General features: G+C 36.9%; 3 protein-coding genes across 4 annotated transcripts; 1 reads left to right on the top strand and 2 right to left on the bottom strand.

The window, feature by feature from the left end:
• Positions 1 to 1,374: 1,374 nt before the first annotated feature.
• On the bottom strand, positions 1,375 to 6,016 carry AN (NAD(P)-binding Rossmann-fold superfamily protein). The gene is made up of 7 exons (XM_021952272.2): positions 5,130 to 6,016; positions 4,209 to 4,377; positions 3,984 to 4,114; positions 2,470 to 3,264; positions 2,285 to 2,332; positions 2,013 to 2,126; positions 1,375 to 1,565 (listed from the first exon to the last, which is right to left on the bottom strand). The coding sequence occupies exons 1-7, from the start codon at positions 5,790 to 5,792 to the stop codon at positions 1,494 to 1,496; spliced, it is 1,992 nt and encodes a 663-aa protein (XP_021807964.2). The 5' UTR covers positions 5,793 to 6,016; the 3' UTR covers positions 1,375 to 1,493.
• A 780-nt stretch (positions 6,017 to 6,796) lies between these two features.
• Positions 6,797 to 9,852, bottom strand: LOC148296933 (Erythronate-4-phosphate dehydrogenase family protein). The gene is made up of 2 exons (XM_088249678.1): positions 8,768 to 9,852; positions 6,797 to 7,674 (listed from the first exon to the last, which is right to left on the bottom strand). Exons 1-2 carry the CDS (start codon positions 9,494 to 9,496, stop codon positions 7,444 to 7,446), a joined length of 960 nt encoding a protein of 319 aa, XP_088105804.1. The 5' UTR covers positions 9,497 to 9,852; the 3' UTR covers positions 6,797 to 7,443.
• Positions 9,853 to 16,399: 6,547 nt separating this feature from the next.
• On the top strand, positions 16,400 to 18,356 carry LOC110751813 (Heavy metal transport/detoxification superfamily protein). 2 transcript variants are annotated; one of them, XM_021952335.2, is made up of 3 exons: positions 16,400 to 16,754; positions 17,093 to 17,168; positions 17,756 to 18,356. In XM_021952335.2, the coding sequence occupies exons 1-3, from the start codon at positions 16,749 to 16,751 to the stop codon at positions 18,172 to 18,174; spliced, it is 501 nt and encodes a 166-aa protein (XP_021808027.1). In that variant the 5' UTR covers positions 16,400 to 16,748; the 3' UTR covers positions 18,175 to 18,356. The 2 variants fall into 2 exon arrangements, with proteins under 2 accessions (XP_021808027.1, XP_021808028.1); XM_021952336.2 differs by lacking the exons at positions 16,400 to 16,754; positions 17,093 to 17,168 and adding an exon at positions 17,243 to 17,593.
• Positions 18,357 to 19,300: the final 944 nt, after the last annotated feature.

The following is a 19,300-nucleotide window of genomic DNA, read 5'->3' on the forward strand; positions in this document are numbered from 1 at the left end:
GAATGCCAACTCATCGAATGCCAAGTTTTAGGTATGTGTTTAAGGGATTTTGAGATTGGAAGCTCTAATACCATGTATGACATATAACTACAACCACGTCTCAACCGTCAGATCTATAAATGTTGATGATCTAATAATCATAAAAGTATCGTACACCATTTTTGATTTTTTCTGATTTAATTATCAGAAAGTGATTGTATGTCATACTTAGTCGCATGTCAGACGAAAGTTTGTCAATCCTAAATATTTTTTATACTCATTGAGATATTGAAATACCATAGCAGTGAGATTGAATACTGCATAAATTGTGGTTGGATCTATCTTAAACTTTGGAACAATTCAGCGGCTAAAACATGAATTAAACAGTAAAAAGACAATTAAAAATTAAAAACGGCTAAGAAATGACATCAAGTGTTATCTGTAATGTATAATAATATTATCATATTCTACCAACAAAAGCAGAAAGGTGGAGGGAAGGAGCTTCTAGCGTTTGTCGACAGCAGCTTTGTTAATCAAGAAGATCTTGGCCCACTCCTTTTGGTAAAACAAAGTCAAAGAACACGTACTAAACAAGCAAAACCTAATTAGTTAATTTAATATGAGTTAATCAAAAGTGAATCATGTAATCACGTCTTAATTGGAATTATCAGTGTCCCAAGCAATCTACATGATTAATTAAAAGGAAAAGCTAGGTGGTCATTGCCATTGGTGGCTATGCATTTATAACAATTTGCAAAGGGAAATTCAATTGAATTATGAGGCTCATTATTACTTCTTTGGCGGTCCTCGGACAATAGAGTTGCCAAAAGCATTGTACAGCATTCCAAGGTCCCGCCCCTAAAAGAACTTCCATACAACGGTATTCCAAACACGTGACAAAATTAAAATATATCACAGTACGTGATTAGATTGGGATACCCCTAGAATGACATTCCACCTGAACACCTGAACACCTGATAGTGTTGTGATTACAATCGTAAACAAAACCCTACATTTGCAAGGTTGGGGACTCGATCTCGTTCGTAAATGGTAAACATCTCCACTCTTCAACATGAGTTTTGTTCAAGTCTTGAACATATTCAAAGAAATTCTAACAGGAAGGTAGAAATGATTTGTGCACATCCCAAATCTGCAAATTGGTGCACTTAGGCACATTTAGGTCATAAAATAACACTCAACAGAAACTTGAACTTCCTTGAGGAACGAGTTATACAACCGCCATCCCTTGGAGGAAACCAAAGGATATTATACCTTGTACATTATAAAATACATGCATCTCATATCCGGAGGCTGAAAACCCACGACACAAATCTCCCTACTAGCTCATAATATTATATCAGAAAAACCGAAAATGGAAGTGGAGGGAACCAAAAATAATAACAAAAAAGAACTTTACAACTTTCAAGCTGTTTAAAAATGATACAAACCTCAGAAGAGGGAAAAAATAAAAAGAGAATAATAATGTTCGGCTTCTTATACTCTCATGTTCGAGTCTAATCAAGCCAGCGTGTAACCCCATCTTCCCCTACGGTGGCCAGAATCTCGATGCTTACTTCCAAAACAGCCTACATTTTTTTTTTTGGCATCAATGAATAATTCTAAAGGTGAGAGGAATGAAATTGCCAACAATAATAACTATTTTATGAACTTCACATGAAATGAATATATGCACTAAAATTAACCAAGGCAATTGATAACGGTAAAATGTTCAATCGAGGCATATAAAACAAATCATCAGAAAATCATTCTACATTGAATAATAAGCTCAATTTAACTAGCCAAACAAAGCCCTCGCAATTTAGCACATCCAGGATGGGATAACAATTATAGCATGGAATCAGAAATGAGAGGCAAATTTTTACAGTATCAAATCTAATCATCTATGGCTACAAAATACCATGAGCAAATTTCTTCTTCTTTTGTGGGGGAACATGTTTGGTCAAGCTTAAGGAGCCAACTTTATCATGAAAACATATATAATATAACTACACAAATAAAGTAAAGGAACTTACCAACGGATTTCTACAGTTAACCAGCCTACATTCCTCCAGAGAACCTTCCAACATCCAGCTCTCCCAGACATCAAAACTGTGACTGGCAAATACAAATTCCATTCTTCTATTTATCTGCAATGTTAAAATGGAACCTGATTTTAATCCCAAACAGGAGCTGTGGCATTTTAGGATCCATTTGTAATCTCATTCAAAGTTAAGGACTTCCTGGAGTGACAGTTGATAAAGCAATGTTAGGGAGTTCGAATTCAACCACAGTAAACTAATATTACCTGCAATAACTTTCCACCAGCAGCAAAAGATCGCAAACCAATTGTGTCCTACAATAAGAAATCAATGCTCTCATATCAGCTAATCAGATTGCAATTAAAAAATTCAGTCACACTAACCAACATAGATTGCATAATATGTGACAATTTAGGTCCAAAAGAAAAGAAATAAGTTCTTGCATGCTAACCTTGCTTCTTAAAACAATGAGGAACTGAGCTGCTGGATCTCTTTTCGTTACATTTGACATAGTATCTAGGAACCAACCACCACCTCTAACTCTTTGCCTTGAGACATGGAGAACAGGACGATCTCTTGCATACAAAGATACAACATACCCATCCTTCAACAGCTCACCAGGCTTTCCACTGAGCCTCCTGCTAGATTTTACAAGCTTGTCGGAAGGAGATTCTTGCATTGATTCTATGGGAGTTTTCCTACTTCTTAAGTCTTCTGGGGAGGCAAACCGAGAGCTGGAGCTTAATGCTTGATCAGTGCCACTCATAGCCGTGTCTTCTTCCCGCTGCGAGGTACTTTCTTTTTCTTGTGAAGGGTCATCGGATTTTTGCCTGGATTTTTGATGTGCGTGCCTCTTTTTGGCTTTCTTACCTGCTCTGCCTCGTCTTCCATCAGATCGAGTGGCAGTACTTTGAGACAAACCTGAACCTTGGTGCTGGCTAGGAGACTCCTTGGATTGATTAGCTTCTTTCTTCTGAGAGCTTTCTGGACTTGCATGAATGACTTCAGTTGGTTGCTCAACAACGGATAGCTGCAAGCTACTTTCTCTGTCCAGTTTATCTGACCCTTCATTTTCATCACCTATTTCACTTTCATCCTCCTCATCTGATACAGCATTTTTTGGAACAATCCCATCAAAGAAGAATGACTGCAATATGGAGATAGCTTTCTCCCTTATTTCCAACCATACTTCTTCACTATAATCTGCACTGTGTGGAAGAATCAACACATTGGGCATCTCCTTTACCTGAAGTACACCCATGACAAGATATCTTAGCATCACCCTGATATATCAAATTTTGATGTTCCAGGAATGCACCACTCATATATGGGTAGCCATAATATACAACGAGGAAGAAAGAAGAAAAATACTATCAGAATATACGATCATCCAGAAGCAAGTAAAATTCCCATCCCCTTCCCCCCTTCAGAGGGCACATGCCACTAAGTTATCGCATGTCCACCAAACACCATGTGGTTTCATAGCAAGGGCTATAGAGCCATGTGTCAGTTCAAAGACAGTTTTGCTAACAATGCAAATGCAATTTTTCTACATTGATAAGCACAAGCCACATCCAATAATTCAGATATCAAGCACCCAAGACTGATAAGAGATGAGAAACAATTTTTTCTTCCTACAATTAGGCGAGGTGGCAATCAATGAGAAGATATAGTACAAGGCTAGAACAAAAACATCCACAGACAGACACATACTTTGCATGTCAGCATGGACAGTTTGCATCAAAATTTGATCTACATATTAGAGCTCCAAAGCTATTAGATGAGCCCGTCCAGACCCTTTAACAAGACAAGAAAGCAGGAGACAACTCCGGAAATGGAACAAAAAAGGAACTAAACTAAGTGGATATAATGAAAAGCATGCTGAAGCAATCAAGCACATGTATTTGCCCAGAAATTGACACAGCCTATGTTTGCAAGTCCATAACCCATAACTAGTTAGCATACCCATGCTTCCATCCATTGTGGGCCTTCAGCACCATCCAAAGCACACCCAGCTAAGGTTCCATCAATCAAAAGCTGTTTCACAAAACAATCATCCAATAGCTGACTGCTCCCCGTGTTTACAAGAAATGCTCCTGCACAAGAAAACTATATATCATTCCACGCTAATATAAAATATAAGGGACCAAAAAGTTCCTTAAACACAGACCAAAATGAAGATAAATGTACCAGGCTTTACGTGCTGTAAACATTCAGCATTGAGAATCTGAACTGTTTCATTTGTCAGAGAACAGTGAAGTGAGACAAGGTCACTTGCAGCCAGTAAATCATTAAGAGTATCCATTCTTCGGGCTGCAGAAGGAAAGCTTATAGAAGACCTGCTCACTTTTCCGTTCACCTGAGATATCATGTTTCAGGCAAAAAGTTTAAAGAAAAAAAAATTCAACCTTAAGAATCAAATGTGAGACGCAAAAGGTAGTTTGAAACTAGAAAATACACAATGTCAATCTTATTCAATTACCATCAATGAAAGTGGAAAAAACAAGTTTATTTCCATTTAAAGTTTCATAAAGTTCACAGGTCACTTAAATTTTGACGAATATACAGTGAAAAATATTTAAAGATACTAAAAAAAATTACTTTTCAGAATTCATATGAATTTGAGACTAGTAGCAAGTACTACACAGCAGCCAAAACACCCAATAAAAAAGTCCAAAATTTCTTAAGTTTCCACAAGTAATGCATTCTACTCCGATAAGACATACCCAAATCCGTCCCAAAATAAATATTAAAGAAGCGCACTTTAAGCTTGAAACATCACAATGAATATATGTAATCTTTTTTTTCCCATCTGAATACATTTTAAGCTCAGAACATAGATTAGGACAGCACAAACATAAATTCTACCACATTTCCATCAAACTATGCTTCAGTAAGCATAAGAAGAACATTGTCTCTCGAAAAAATTAATATGAACTATGAAGGCACATTCAAATGTTACATATTTCACATTTTAGATACTCCGTGTTAAACCACTCAACCTTATTCGATTCACAAACTTCAAAATGAAGCACATTTTGAGCTACTAAACATCAACTGCAACCCAATTATGAAAGACAGAGAGAGAGGTAAATATGATCGAAATGGTACCTCTACATCTTGAACATCGAAATAGAGCACACTCATTTTGAAAGCCAAGCTCCTCGTAGCCAGAGACCTCGCCGACGCAGATCTACCGATAATCCCCAAAACCAAGCCACGACACCTTCTCATCCCACGGCACAGCGGCTGGATCGAACCAAGCCACCCTGAAGCCGAGAGTGCGTGGCGGGAGAGCATGTGCGTCCGGCGCAGCAAGCCCAGGAAGAGCGCCATGACCGTGTCGGCGATCTCCTCGGCGCGCGATGTATCTACGTGGACAAGCCGGAGCCCGAGGTCGGCGGCCAAGGCAGAATCGACGGCGCGGTCGGCGGAGCCGAGGCAGAGGATGAGCTGGTAGGGCCGCAGGCGGCGCTGGGCGGCGCGCGGGAGGTAGGCAAGGGACTGTAGGAGCACGGCGGATGCCGACTCGATCCTTCCGTCGGCGAGGCGACTGAGAGGCACGTGCTCGACGGCGGCTACGCCGGACAAGGAGTCTTGCTCCATGGCGAAGTCATCGATGCAGTTGAGAGTGACGACCAAGGGGAGCGATGAGGGTGAGGTCGTTGGGCTGCTACGGTGGGGGATTGTCGCAGGGGATCTGAGACCGGTGCTGGCGCTCATCGTTTGGGTTGGTGGTGGCGGGTTAGGGTTTATGATTGTAATTTTGGGCATTTCTGGGGGTTAAGATTGGGGAGGGCTTCCATTGCTTTGCTGGAGAGAGTTGAGAGCTTCAATTCAAGTGTCCAGTGCTGAGATCCAGTGCCCCCTAGTCGTCTTCGGCTCTGCCGCTCTGTTTACTCATCACATACCCTTGTCATTTTACATAATTCCGTCCATATCCCCACTTTTTTTAGGTGGGTTTTTTTTCTGCTTCTTTAGTATCTAGTACTCTACGTACCACGGCCAGCAGCACTTTAAAATGTCATGGTCATGGAGGCTTATGGATATTGAATATATGCGGATATGCCCTTATATATCATATTTGCTTTCCATTTGATGTTTTTATTATTTTATACGAGTTTCATATTAGCTTGCGGAGGATTATGATTTGGCTGCTGCTACATATTCGGCAATTGGCAGGTCCAACTGAATGAATATGAATATGATGGTTGTCATTGCAAGTTCCAACAGTTTTCTATATGGGAATAGATCATTTTAGCACTTGACATATAAATGTTCTCCAAATTTTACGCTACATGTATCTGTATGCAAAAATGGATTACTTACCCACAACGGTTTCATATTTGTTCCGGTCTCTCTCATATCATATGAGAGTCGAGTCACGTGATAAGAGAAATAGAAACAGAGGATATGAAATGAAACCAAGAAATGCAAGTTTTTCTCATGTTCATGATGGGGCTAAGAGGGTTATCACAAAACCTTGGTTTGTGGGATAGGTGATACAAGAACGCATTCACCTGCTAACTATAAATGCATAATCTCATTTTCAATAAATGTCATTGACTTTCTCTAAATCAATTCCTTAGTTACTTTTGTGGAATTAAACAAACCCGGGGCGAAAAAGATTTACGTACAACTGTTGTATACAACTCCTCCCCATATTTACATGTTTAAGTGTTGATCATGCGATTGTGTAACAAGAACTGCTCTTGAATGACATATGAGATCAAAATATGTGCATCTATCTACAGGACAATAGGAAATTATATCATTACTTCATCAACGGCATGCCCACTGCTTGCTCGCACTGAATTTTATTGAATAGAATAGAGGAGTGAGAAAAAGAAAAAACATTACAATTCAAAACAAGTGAAGAAACAGTGCACTATCTACAAAAACATCCACATTATGAACTTCCCAACGAACTCCAAAGACAGCAAAACTTTCTACAACATATGAAAAAATAGACAAATACATGCATCTTCATCAAAGTAGAGTCGAACCTCATACAAGCTTATGCCGGCCGCTAGACAAGTCATGTTATTTTACCTACAGCTCCATCAGATCTTCAAACTTTATTGTATTTTCTTGTCTCTGAAGGCTAAACTGTTTCAAAAGGACCGAGGCAAATCCGCACTGTGACGGTGTCTATGTTTCATTCAAACAACATTTCAGTGGTCCAGTAACCAGCCTTAGGAGTGAAATGAAGAACTTTGGCATCCTTTGAAAAAGCTTTATGTAAACATAAAACTATTAAACAGAAACAACTGTACAAAACTTCCAATCCAACTACAAAATCTCGTGCTCAACATATTTATATTACCGATTTTATGCCGTTCTCACTTCCTCTTCCACAATCTTTAAATATTTCATTATTCCTGTTTCCCCTTGATTTCACCAAAGGCATTCCCAATTATCCACTTCAGAGAAACCTCCTCCTGAAATTACTGGTAGTCGCTTGATAGGAACGCATGAGCAGTCCAACACCAATCCCTATCCCAAGGCACATCCCGAGGCCAATTCCAACACCAACTCTAACACCAGCATTAAACCATGTGAGTTGGCCATCTTCACCAGTGTACATGTCATCAGAGTAGAAATGATGTCCAATTTTCCCTTCTGACTCATACTCATCGATTTCAGGTTCTGTGATCTGCATAGGCCCACCCAATCAAGGACTCTAAGTCAGTTAAAAGTTAAAACAACAGAAGATAATTATGCTTCTTTCCTCCAGTTCAAAGGCTGGGTTATCTAACCAAAGTGATAATGAAGGCAGGAAAATTAAGTACCAAAACTAGCTTCAAAAATCAACATTTTTAGGAAAGCCCCCCAAAAAGAGCATATCTTTTGATCAATGCGTTGCAGAAATGAAGCTAACTAGCTAATAAGCAAGCCACCAATGCACTATAAGTTTTATATGCATATGTCCCACCAAAAAATAAAAAGTAGAATGAAAAAGCAAAGGGCCCTAGGCTGTCAATGAACTTAGAAAGCCCTGAATTGATCTAGTTTGCGGAACTTTTCCATTGCAGCAGTGGTTATTGCATTTGTTGAAGAAGCAAATCCCAACACAGAAAGGTATCCAAAAAACAACAAACATTTCCTTCCCAACAGAGACCTCAACAGCTAAAATAAATAATAATAAAATAAAATTAGGCAATCCCTTCTCCCTTCCCTATAAAACCACAGAATGGATGGTTTTCTATGTACCATAAATCATTTCTTAGATATAAACCTACAGGTTTGGAAAGAGTAGTGGATCAAATATTGGAGCAATAAATTAAACTTATGATCAACAACATCTATCTAGAATGTAGATATAGCATCAGTCCCTCGTTGAAATAGTGGGTTGCACTATCATTCCACTTAATAGAAATATTAATAAGTATATTTTGACAAAAACAAGGATTCATGGAGCATCTTATAGAACTGCAAAATATTATAATTCCAACCAAAGGCATAGTTGAACACAGGGTCTTAGGCTACAGAGTGACTCTTACACATGTTGCTATACTGGCAAAAACATATTCCTATCTAAAATAACCAAATGCAAGAAAGCCCCAACTAATTGTGCGTCCATAGCCACAAAAATTTACATGAATTTCATCAGAGATACAAACTCTTTACTATTACCAGGCCAAATCCTCACAAAATCACAATGTGACTATGAACAATTATCAAAACCATGTTCAATTAAAAAATAGCCAACACAAATTTCGGCAAAATCAATGACAACGTTTCAATACCTGAACTTTCCGATGGCGAACCAACCCATTACAGCTCTTGCCGTGCTCCTTCCCAACCTCCTCATCCTCTGGAATGGCATCCAGCATGGCATGTCGGGTGCCCTTCCGCCTCGGGCTAATCTGTATCGTCTTTGTCAAAATGACCGGCACGCCGGAGCAACATCCGGCGATATAAACCTCGATGGACGGCGAGGAAAGTCCGAGTTTCGGCCTAAAAAACGCGGAAGAACCCGAATTGATCGACGCAGCCATATAGCAATCCATACTCCAACCCGTTTTCGAATCATTCTTCAATCCCCCCGCATTTCCATTGAGCCAAACACCCTCCATTCGCTCCAGAGACCCACACAGAACCATGTCATTGTTCTCATACACCTCGAATTCGACCGGGCCGGTGACCCGAACGCTGTCGGTGCTCACATACGTGACCTCCGACGATTCCTTGTCAACCCGATCGCGCCGGAGCGTGAGCGAGGCCGAGTCCGAAGCCGGAACTTTGGCCCCGTTGATTTCAAGCGATACGCCAATTTCTCGGCGGAGGTGGCGGAGCGTGAGGTGGTCGGGGACACTATCGATCACGCACGGCGCGACCCGGACGTAGAACAATCGGATTTCGAACCAGGCGGAGTGGGCCAAGGACGGCCCGTTTAGAACCTGAATCGAATTTTGGATCGAATTGGGGGTCTTGGACATGGCCACCGCAGACGAGTCCTTGTCATGCTGCTCCATAAAAACCCTAATTCACAATCGAAATCGGATAATCAGATGTCGGAAATTAGGGTTTTGAAAGAAGAAAAACAAAAGCGAAGCAATTTCTCCTCGTTAATTTAATTTTTCGGTATTTTGTCTTGTGGGAGATTAAAGCTTAGGAGGCATGGAAGACAAGCTCTGGTGATCCACGTTTTGGGAAAGCAGCGAAAACGAAGAGGTTGGTTGCGGAAAACAGGGTTTTGGTAACGAAAGATTTACAAACGGAGAAACGGAGAAACGGAGAAAGAGAGAGGTTTTTTTTTGGGGGGGGTTTTTTGGATGTGTGGGAAAAAACAACGTAACATGGTGGATTTGGATTTTTTCATGCGGAGTGTTGCGGAACGGCTGATGTGTTGGTTGGAGATATTTTTTCTCGTCGTCGGTTTGCAGACGGGGTCAACCATTTGAGACACGCGTCGTCGTTTTGGGCTCTACGAAAAACAAGTGAAACAGCCTTTGTCCTTTTTCTTCTTTCAACAGTGAACAACTAAAGCTAGACACAACCTGTTCCGTAACGTTTTAAGAGATTATTTTCATTTTCAGAAAACAAAAATGAGATAAAAACACATTAGGTGGCCCAAACACAGAAAAATACTGAGAATGTTTTCATAAAATGGAAACAAGTCGTGGAAAACGTTTTTATAAAAATAACTCACATATTATTATTTCAAATTGTATTACCAGACACGTTTTCATTGTTTTTATTTTCTGAAGATGTTTTCTAATTAATCTATCAGATACATTTTCATTTCCTGAAAATACAAATTCGTTTTCTTGTTTTCATTCTCTGAAAATATTCTCAAAAAACACTATCCGAAAACGTTATCAGACGGACCCTAAATCTTTTCTTTTTTGATAACGACAACAATCTATTCATGTAAATATTTTCATAGCATTAGTTCTTTAAAAAAAATTCTTCTTATTTGGATGTCCAAACTAATCTAATTTTTCAGAGAAAAAAAACTAATCTAATTTATAAGGACAAAGATTCGAATTTGGATGTAAGAAAGTAGGCTCATTGTCCTGATCAATCCATATTTGTGAGAAGAATAATTTTTGTAATGACAAAAGATGATGCAATCAACAAAAAAAAAAATCATGTCTTAGTGTGGAAGCAAAATATCTACGGATCCTAGAAATTTGGGAATTTGACCAAATTAGAAATTATTTGATTCTTACCCTAATCAGGGATTTGATTTTAATCAAATTCCTAATTAAATCAATCTCTCCAAATTGAGGAAGAATAATTCATTTCCATCTGTAGAATTATTCTTCTCAAACCCTAGGCTTCTATAAATATATGGCTACACCAAAGTTTGACGAATATTCTTAGGGACGAAAATCGCTCCCACAAATTGGTGCTCTCAATTAAAGCACCAATTTGTGGAGCGATTTTCGTCCCTTAGAATATTTGATCAATAGGTTTCCTTTTCTCCTTCCCCGAACTCTTTCTCCCTACGAAACCAATCGGAATAGAAAGACCACACCCGAGGGGTGTTGGGCAAAGGCCCTTTGAAGCCTAAGTTAGTTCGATTGAATCTAGGTAAAACAATAGCTAAAAAAGGATACGGAGATTTCTCTAAGATAAGAACTGGGTAGTCGGAGCCATGTATGGTGGCCTGAGCCTTGTGTAAGAGAGAGAGAGAGAGAGAGAGAGATGTGGCAGCAAGGAGGGGAATTTTTGCAGTAATTTGAGAGCTTAGAATGGCTTACCTCATGCCTTGCATAGCCTCATATTTATAGAGCCTCTTAGGGATAGGGTTTGGGGAAAAAAATACTTGTTGGGAAATGAATTATTTTTCCTGATTTTAGGATATTTAAATAAATTAGGGATTTGATGATTATTAAATCCCTAATTCAAGGCAAGAATCCTCAAATCAAATAATCCCCAAATGGAATGAAATATTTGACATTGGGTTTTGTTAAAATTCGGTTCCCACATTTAGCATAATTAATCTTCACATTTTCTTTCAATAAAAGTGGCAAGAATTTCTTAAATTCCAATTTCATGAAAAAAAAAAAAAAAAAAAAAAAGAAAGAAAGAAGCAAATATAGGTCATTTATTTAAGGAAAAGAGTCATTTTATGATGTTTTGAATTAAAAATAAAATATAAAAGCAAATGTGGGTTAGGCCAGTTGGCCAGGGCAGTGGACTACCTCTTTTGCACCAATGTTCGAATCTCCTTTCTTATATACTAGTTTAATTTAAAGTAATTTATCGCTTTGATAGTAAAAATTAATAATAAATAAACAAATAGGCAGTGCCTTGGTGAAAGGAAAGTTTGCATGCCAGGCCCCATTGGACCAGGTTTCTCAAAGTAATTGGGAAACCCAGAACTGGAAAGCTCATTTGGAACAAAGCCCAAGAAAAATGAGCCGAAACATGAATGAACCACCAGAGAGCGGAACTGTAGTGTATACTGAGGGTTAGGCTTTTTTTTTTTTTTTTTTTTTTTTTGCAAGTGATGGTCTAAATTACTTTAAAGTAATATAATCTATGGTCTCATAAAAAATAAAAAAAATTATGATGAGAGGGAGTCGAATTTGAATGCATGAGGATAAGCTCATTGTCCTATTCAACTGGTCTAACTCACATTACGTCTGATATATTCAATGTAACTAAACCACCAAGGAACATGACGATGTTAATGTAGTAGTGAAAATAATTTGGAGCCTTGCATGTCTTCCATCTGGCCGGGGACCTCACCTCATCGTGTCAAACTTTTATGGCGGATTTGAAAGCAAAAAAGATTCGTACATATCAATGTCACCCAAGCAAAGCAAACACAGAGAAAATTATAAAAGCTACAAAAGTTGAGGCAACCTTAAGAGAGTAATTAGCAAAAGAATAATGCCGAAATGATGGTTAACTAATAGTGGAACAAGAATGAGATTCTAATTAACTCGTCTTACGACAATCCTTTAAAAAAGTTTGTGCTCTCATAAAAAAGAAAAGGAAAAACACTATTTGTGCTCTCATAAAAAAATAAGCGTTACTTGCATTCAAGTGTAAAGCACAGTGTACGCACGTCATGTTATTAAATTGTTTAAACAATCCAAGCCACAAATTAATACATGTATATATATATCCGGATGTCCGCACGTTATTGGATGTTATTGTAAACATATAGGAAAGCAGGAAGGGATAGTACAAAAAAAGGCGCCCGTACGATAATAATGTCCGAATGTCTGCATAAAAGAATTTCTATATATATATACCTCTTTATATATAAAAACAAAAAGTAAACTATAATATTTCAATCAAATAAACGCATGCATAAACATTACGGGATTGACAGGTATAATAGGGTTCGGATGGCCAGTATCTATCCTCCGGGCCTTCTTCTTTTTACCTGCCGAAAGTAGTCATGCGAGTAATCATGATATTATTTTGGTCCTACCCCTAACTCTAAGCACCTTGTTTGTTATGCGTGGCCCTCAATTTTTGTTATTATTTAATTGTCATATATAATTATTTTTTTCTCTTCAACGTAGATGGAGGGGAATCGAGTTTGTTGCAAGAGGCGAACACATTGTCTTGATTAAGTGGCCTAATTTACATTCAGTATAAATATATATATAATTTCAATTGAGTGATTTCTCAAATAAGCTTATTTAAGGGACACTTTTATAGGGCTCACTTCGTATTGTGTTTTACTAATTCAAACCATCTATTTTGTGTATATTTATCAAATATCATCTCTACAAAAATAACGAAAATATACGAAAATACAAAGTGGACCTTATAACTGTATCTCTCAAATAAATTTATTTGAGGAATCTTTTAACGAAAACTCTATATATATATATATATATATTTGTTTCTATGCGGATCCCTAAAAAGATGCAACATGATTGGTTCTATCCTGCAACTGGTGATGGGCTCTGTTTTATTCAACGATGGGCTCTATGTTTGATTTGAATAAATGACGAAAAATAGAGCCATTATTTCTTTCTCTATTATTGTAATTATAACTTTTTTCAAGCGATAGGTTGTTATATTATATTATTCTGTTCGTTCTGGAAAATTCGGGTTGATGTTATCGTCATGCAATAGTGTATGACGACTAATGCCTTTTTTGTGTGGTCCGGTAACCAGTTGGATCTCTTTAATTGTTGAATCCGCAGAATCATCTTTAAGAGTTTGGAAGTGAAAATAAGTTGCAAAATTGTCAATCCACATCTTTTATTTTTTATGAATAATGTAATTCTGATAATTAGGATTTAAAAAGAAAAAAAAAAGGTCTAATAGCATTTTCAACCGATGTATAAAAAGTGTCACGTAGACATTTAACGACTAGAAATAACTCCTCACATCATTTCAATCGAATTGTCAAAACTTATGTATAATGAAGACTGAAGCCCTATTTGTTACTTTTGATGTTGCAAAAGCAAAGCATCAAATTATTATTATATTATTTTTTAAGACACAGGGCGCTGTTACTTCACTTATCTCTTTTTATTTATTATTTTCCTTCTTTATCTTGAATGATTTGACGTTACAAAAGTTTTCTTTCTTTCTCTTTTCAACTTTTTTCATGTACCGTTAAATAATTTATTTATAAATACAAATTTGTTCTTGTACTCTTTTCCTCTTATTGTAGGTTACTCATTTAATTTTTATTTATACATATATCTCTTTCATTTCAGTTTCTTCAACCCGAAAAAAAAACTTGTGCTCAAACACAATTTCCCTTTTATACAAAAAAATATTTTATTTTATTTTACAGTGCATTGTGATCAACCCCAAAATATAATAAAATAATAGTTTAATTTGACATATCGGATGCAGTGTAAAAATGTGTAGGATATCAAATTGCCACATCAGCAATCAAATTTAAATTTAATATTTGGTATTTGACATCGGTAAGGGAGATGCTCTTACAATCTAACCCGTGTCGAAAATGTCGAAGAACAAGTATTATATCACTAAAATAATATATATATATATATATATATAATAAAAACTACAGAAATTCAGAGTCTCACCCATGTTCATTGATAGAGAAAATATTTTAATATAAAAAATACTATTGAAAAATAAATAATTCAAAAAGATAACAAGAAGAATATTCACATATAAAACTCTTTAAATAAAAAAACCCGTACAAATTAAAAAGTTCAAATGAACATTTTATTATATGGTTTTTTTCGATTTGATTGTGAGTTCATGGTGGCATTCGAATTTTGAATCCCGAGATCTGAAGACCTATGAAATATTGGCGGCATTTTAGATCAACGGCCACGATGAGTCGCCGCCCATGTTGTGAAAACCCGCAGATGTAGTTTGACATTGGACTGGTTGGTGGAGGGGCCCACAAGCCCTCCTAGGCCCAAATTGACGACTGGGTTAGTTACAACCTCCAGGTTTTACCACGCGCCATCCAACTGCAGGTGTTTGAGGTCGAAGTGAAAGTGAAATTTGATTCTCAAACGGAGAGAGAGGGACCCAAAACGCTGCGATTTGACATCATGTGGCAGCCTTTTACAGCTTGAGTAAATTTTCACTGTTGTCGTTTTAAGTACTTTCACCTCAATTGGTAAATAGGAATTGCCTCCCTTTATTTTCTTCTTTTTCTTCTCATTTGTACGACAATACATGAGAAATGGAAGTGGGGGTTGCTCAATCCTTTTCCTCACATGGTGTGTAGGGACCCTTGATGGTAAATTGAGTTTCAAACTTGATCCCTAATGATATGTAAAATGAATTTGAAGATGTGTAAATGATATTGATGCCTCGATCTACAAAAGAAAGTTATTTCTCATGTGCGTATTGCGTAACGTCAATCAATGATTATATCATAAGATTAGAAGTATTTGATCGTCTAAATAAGAGAAAGGCTAAAATGATTTACTAAATAATAAAAAATTAGGTCAATTAATTCTCATAACTAATTACATAAATATTTTGGAAAATAATTATGTGCACAATCATACAAACGTACATAGTTAGGTACTTGTCAAATATAGTTTTTATTTTATTCATTGTTATCCCATACTTATCCTCTCAAAACTGCAACACGAATAACTTTTCTATGATATCCTTGAAAAAACGATATAAAAAAAGCATTTAAGATGTGGTTAATAGGGGCATGGAAAGTCTGACAATATGTTGACATCCATAAAACGCCACGTAACAGTCGTTTTCATGACGTTTCATAAATTCAAGTAGATAGATGGTGTTCTCCCAACGTCAGTTAAAGGCTTAAGATGATGAGTATTAAAAATTTGACGTTACAATCTGAACGACATAATATTGAACGTCACGTATGTATTCAAATTTTAAAGGCACTAAATTCAACGTCACCTTTATATATTAGCTTTAAGGGGCACTTTTTAGGAAAGCTCAACGAGTATGAATTACACTCAACTAAATGGATTAGAAGAATTAAAAAGAGATAACCATTTTGAATATTTGGAAGCCTTAATGAATTTGAAGAAGAGTTAAAAATGAAATTCAGAGTTCTAAATGGATTAGGTGGCATGGAAAATACAAGAGTCATACAGAAGAAAGTTCCAATATTTCAACAGCAAATCAAAACTCACATGCATAATGACATTGAAGAACAACAAAACTTAGAAAAAAGCAAACATGTTTTTTTCGCGAAATGACATTAAAATCCATCTTCACAAGAAATAATAATGATATCACAAAAGGGTATTTTGATACAGCAAGAAAGAAAAAAAAAGAAAAATCTTTAATTAGAGGGCCAAAAGTGAGCTCGACGCACCCAAACTTGGCGTGGGCAGAAACTAGAGATAGATAGGCAATGCATGAAGATATACAGTTTCAACTAGCAGGCTCGAAAAAGGGCCATGGATATTTGACTGTGTTGGCTTCATATGCTGCTTAGCTTAATAGCTTCACTGCTTGCTTACACCTACACATTAACACACCCAATTCTTCAACACGTTCGTGCAAAAAAGCTTTCTCTCTCTAGCTTTTTTCATTTTTTTCCTACCCTCTTAATTTTCTCTTTCCTATTCCGCATTGCTTGTTTTGATTCGGATTTTCTGGTACCTAGTGTGTCCAAACCTCCCCCTCCCCCCTCTCTCTCTATCCTTTCCTTTTCAAAGCATTATTCGATTTCGTCTTGGCCTCTCTTTTCCTCTCTTTTCAACATCCCATTTATGCAAATTGCTATTATCTCTATTTTCCCTTTTATTTTTGGTTTTGAGCTCTGAGTTCTGGTTTTTGCTCTGCATCTCTCTGATACAGGAAGCATTAGAAATGAAGGTCTGGAATCTGAATTTCCCACCTTTGAATTTCTGAATATTCATTGTTCTGCTGTCAAGTTTTCCCTTTTGGGTTCTCTTTTCTTTTTTTTCTTTTCCCTTTTCTTGTTTGCTTTTTAGGGAACTTAAGGCATGTTTGTTGATGGGTTTTGCTCAAAATCGTATCAGTTTTCTTAGTTTAATTCACTGATAGGAATATTTAATCAGATGGGTCCTCATAAGTCTCTATATGGAAAGAATTGTTCAGATTTAGAATACTTCTAGTGAATATGTCTTTGTTCCTTCACTGTTTATAGATTCTGAATCAGATCTCTTGGTGTTGGTGGTTTGTTCTTGCAGAAGTTTGTACTGAAGTTGGATTTGCAAGATGGCAGAGCCAAGCAGAAGGCCCTGAAAACAGTCTCTACTCTTTCAGGTACAAAGATCATTATTTTACTAGATTTAAGTTTCTTTTTCTAGAGTAAATTAATGATGTTTTTGATAAATAAAAAAATAAAAAAACACACATAAAAGCCTAACCATTTCAGATTTCTCTACTTTCCTTTTAGTTTGCTAAAGAAACAAGAGTTTCTTTTTGTTCTTATTAATTGGTTTTTTTTTAAAACATTTTTTTCACCAAGGCTGCTATTTTTGTGTGTGAATGGATTGCAAGGAAGACGACAGTTAGCTAGCTAGTATGTTTTGCAGAGGTCCGCAGACTCTGCACCAGAAATCTGTATTGAATTCTCATCAGGGCTTGAAATGTGTACTAAAGGGCAACAAGTAAATAAACGTCATGAATGAGGTCATTTTTGACACAATATGTCCTCTGGTTTCTGCAGGTTTAGACTTTTAATGCAGGTGCTAGTTTGCTCTATGCAAGTTGGTTGTATATCTAGTATTACTCAAAACTCAAATACCAAAAAGATATGGTCCATATGGACTAATTGTTTTTTTTATATTAAACAGAGTTGAGATCAATTCTCATTTTATTGTTTTGATCCTGCAATTTGTAATTTGTAGGCATTGATTCCATCTCCATGGACATGAAGGAGAAGAAATTAACGGTGATCGGAAGTGTCGACCCGGTGAATGTGGTTAGCAAATTGCGCAAGTATTGGCCAACAGATATACTCTCAGTAGGACCAGCAGTAGAGCCTAAGAAAGAGGAACCAAAGAAGGAAGAACCCAAGAAAGAAGAAGAAGCAAAGAAGGAGGAACCCAAGAAAGAAGAAGCAAAGAAGGAAGAAGAAGCAAAGAAGGAGGAACCAAAGAAGGAGGAGCCAAAGAAAGAGGAAGAGAAGAAGGAAGAAGAGAAGAAGAAAGAGCCAGATCCTGTCTTAGAGCTTGTTAAGGCTTACAAAGCATACAACCCCCATCTGACCACATATTACTATGTGCAAAGCATGGAAGAGAATCCAAATGCTTGTGTTATTTTATAAACAACAAGCCAAGCTTTCCCAAATCCCAGATTAGGGACTCGAAATCTTCCGAATGCCGATAGGAGGCCAAACCCAAGAAAATAGGAGCTGCGCTTTGTATATAGATGGTCATGCCTCATTGAAATCTTCAAAACACTAGTAATGTGTGTAGATCAAATAAATGTATTTAAATTTTCTTTATAGTTCTTCTGGTCTGTCTGTACCACCACAAGTGCTTTTCTTTGGAGCTTTGATATGGGCTAACCAATTGGTAAAGTTTTTTACTGTGGTAAAGAAAATGGTAAATATCATTTTCTTTGTTTTGTGGTTTAATCTTTGTAAGCAAGGTTAACTCTCATTTTCTCAGTGGGTCATCTGGCTTTGTATTGGTTTCAGGTGTATCTTTGTCTTTGTGTGTGAGCTTATGTTATAAATGAACTGAAGCCTCATGGCCCTCTTCCTTACCTTTGTGGCTGTCATTGAGTTGTCTTTCTATTTTTTTTATATATGAGGTAGATGCAGGGCTTTTGGTCCCATGGATTAACTGGTCAGATTAGCCATCATTTTTCTTTGCCCTTTGTGTTGGCCTCTGTGAGTGTACTGCCACTTAATTGGACAGTAGAAGTTAGCTGATGGAGTTTTGTGCTTCAAGAATCATGGTTGGTTTGATTGTTTGGAGAACATTTTCAAGCTCTTCCAGCCACTAGTTTTTACTTTTTTTAAAATTTTATGAAATAAAATAAGCTTCTCAAGTTCCATTTCTGGTTTAGGTGATGCAGATTCACTGTTTGGTTGCTTCAATTTTAAGCCAAGGCAATTCAACAAGCTTCCAAGGGTAAATAATTAACATTTGGAATTGTTTCTAGTATTATTTGGGGAATATATATAAGGATACATTTGGAATTGTCCTTATTAATACTCCTCTTTTATGCAAATCACAAATTTACCACGATTTACCATATGTGCAAAAATAATCAACAATATATACACATATCATGCTGTCATTGGCATAAATGCAAGAGTTTATAAGCATCTACAATGGTTAGGATCAATGCAATTTTATTGCATTAAATTGAACTAAAACAGTAAAATCTCACTTGCAATGGTGTGATTTAGTTCATTGCAATATATGCAATTGCAACAAAGA

This window comes from Prunus avium, chromosome 2, assembly GCF_965620075.1.
Source record: "Prunus avium chromosome 2, drPruAviu1.hap1.1, whole genome shotgun sequence".
NCBI lineage: Eukaryota > Viridiplantae > Streptophyta > Magnoliopsida > Rosales > Rosaceae > Prunus > Prunus avium.

Bases quoted from the DNA above. Each gene is read 5' to 3' on its own strand.
- LOC110751813 (XM_021952335.2), top strand. The intron at 17,169-17,755 runs GTACAAAGATCA...TGTAATTTGTAG, and splicing joins AACAGTCTCTACTCTTTCAG to GCATTGATTCCATCTCCATG.
- LOC148296933 (XM_088249678.1), bottom strand. From the start codon at position 9,496: ATGGAGCAGCATGACAAGGACTCGTCTGCGGTGGCCATGTCCAAGACC. The intron at 7,675-8,767 runs GTATTGAAACGT...GGGCCTATGCAG, and splicing joins TTCGCCATCGGAAAGTTCAG to ATCACAGAACCTGAAATCGA.
- AN (XM_021952272.2), bottom strand. From the start codon at position 5,792: ATGCCCAAAATTACAATCATAAACCCTAACCCGCCACCACCAACCCAA. The intron at 4,115-4,208 runs GTACATTTATCT...TTTCTTGTGCAG, and splicing joins TTTACAGCACGTAAAGCCTG to GAGCATTTCTTGTAAACACG. The intron at 3,265-3,983 runs GTATGCTAACTA...GGTGTACTTCAG, and splicing joins CACAATGGATGGAAGCATGG to GTAAAGGAGATGCCCAATGT.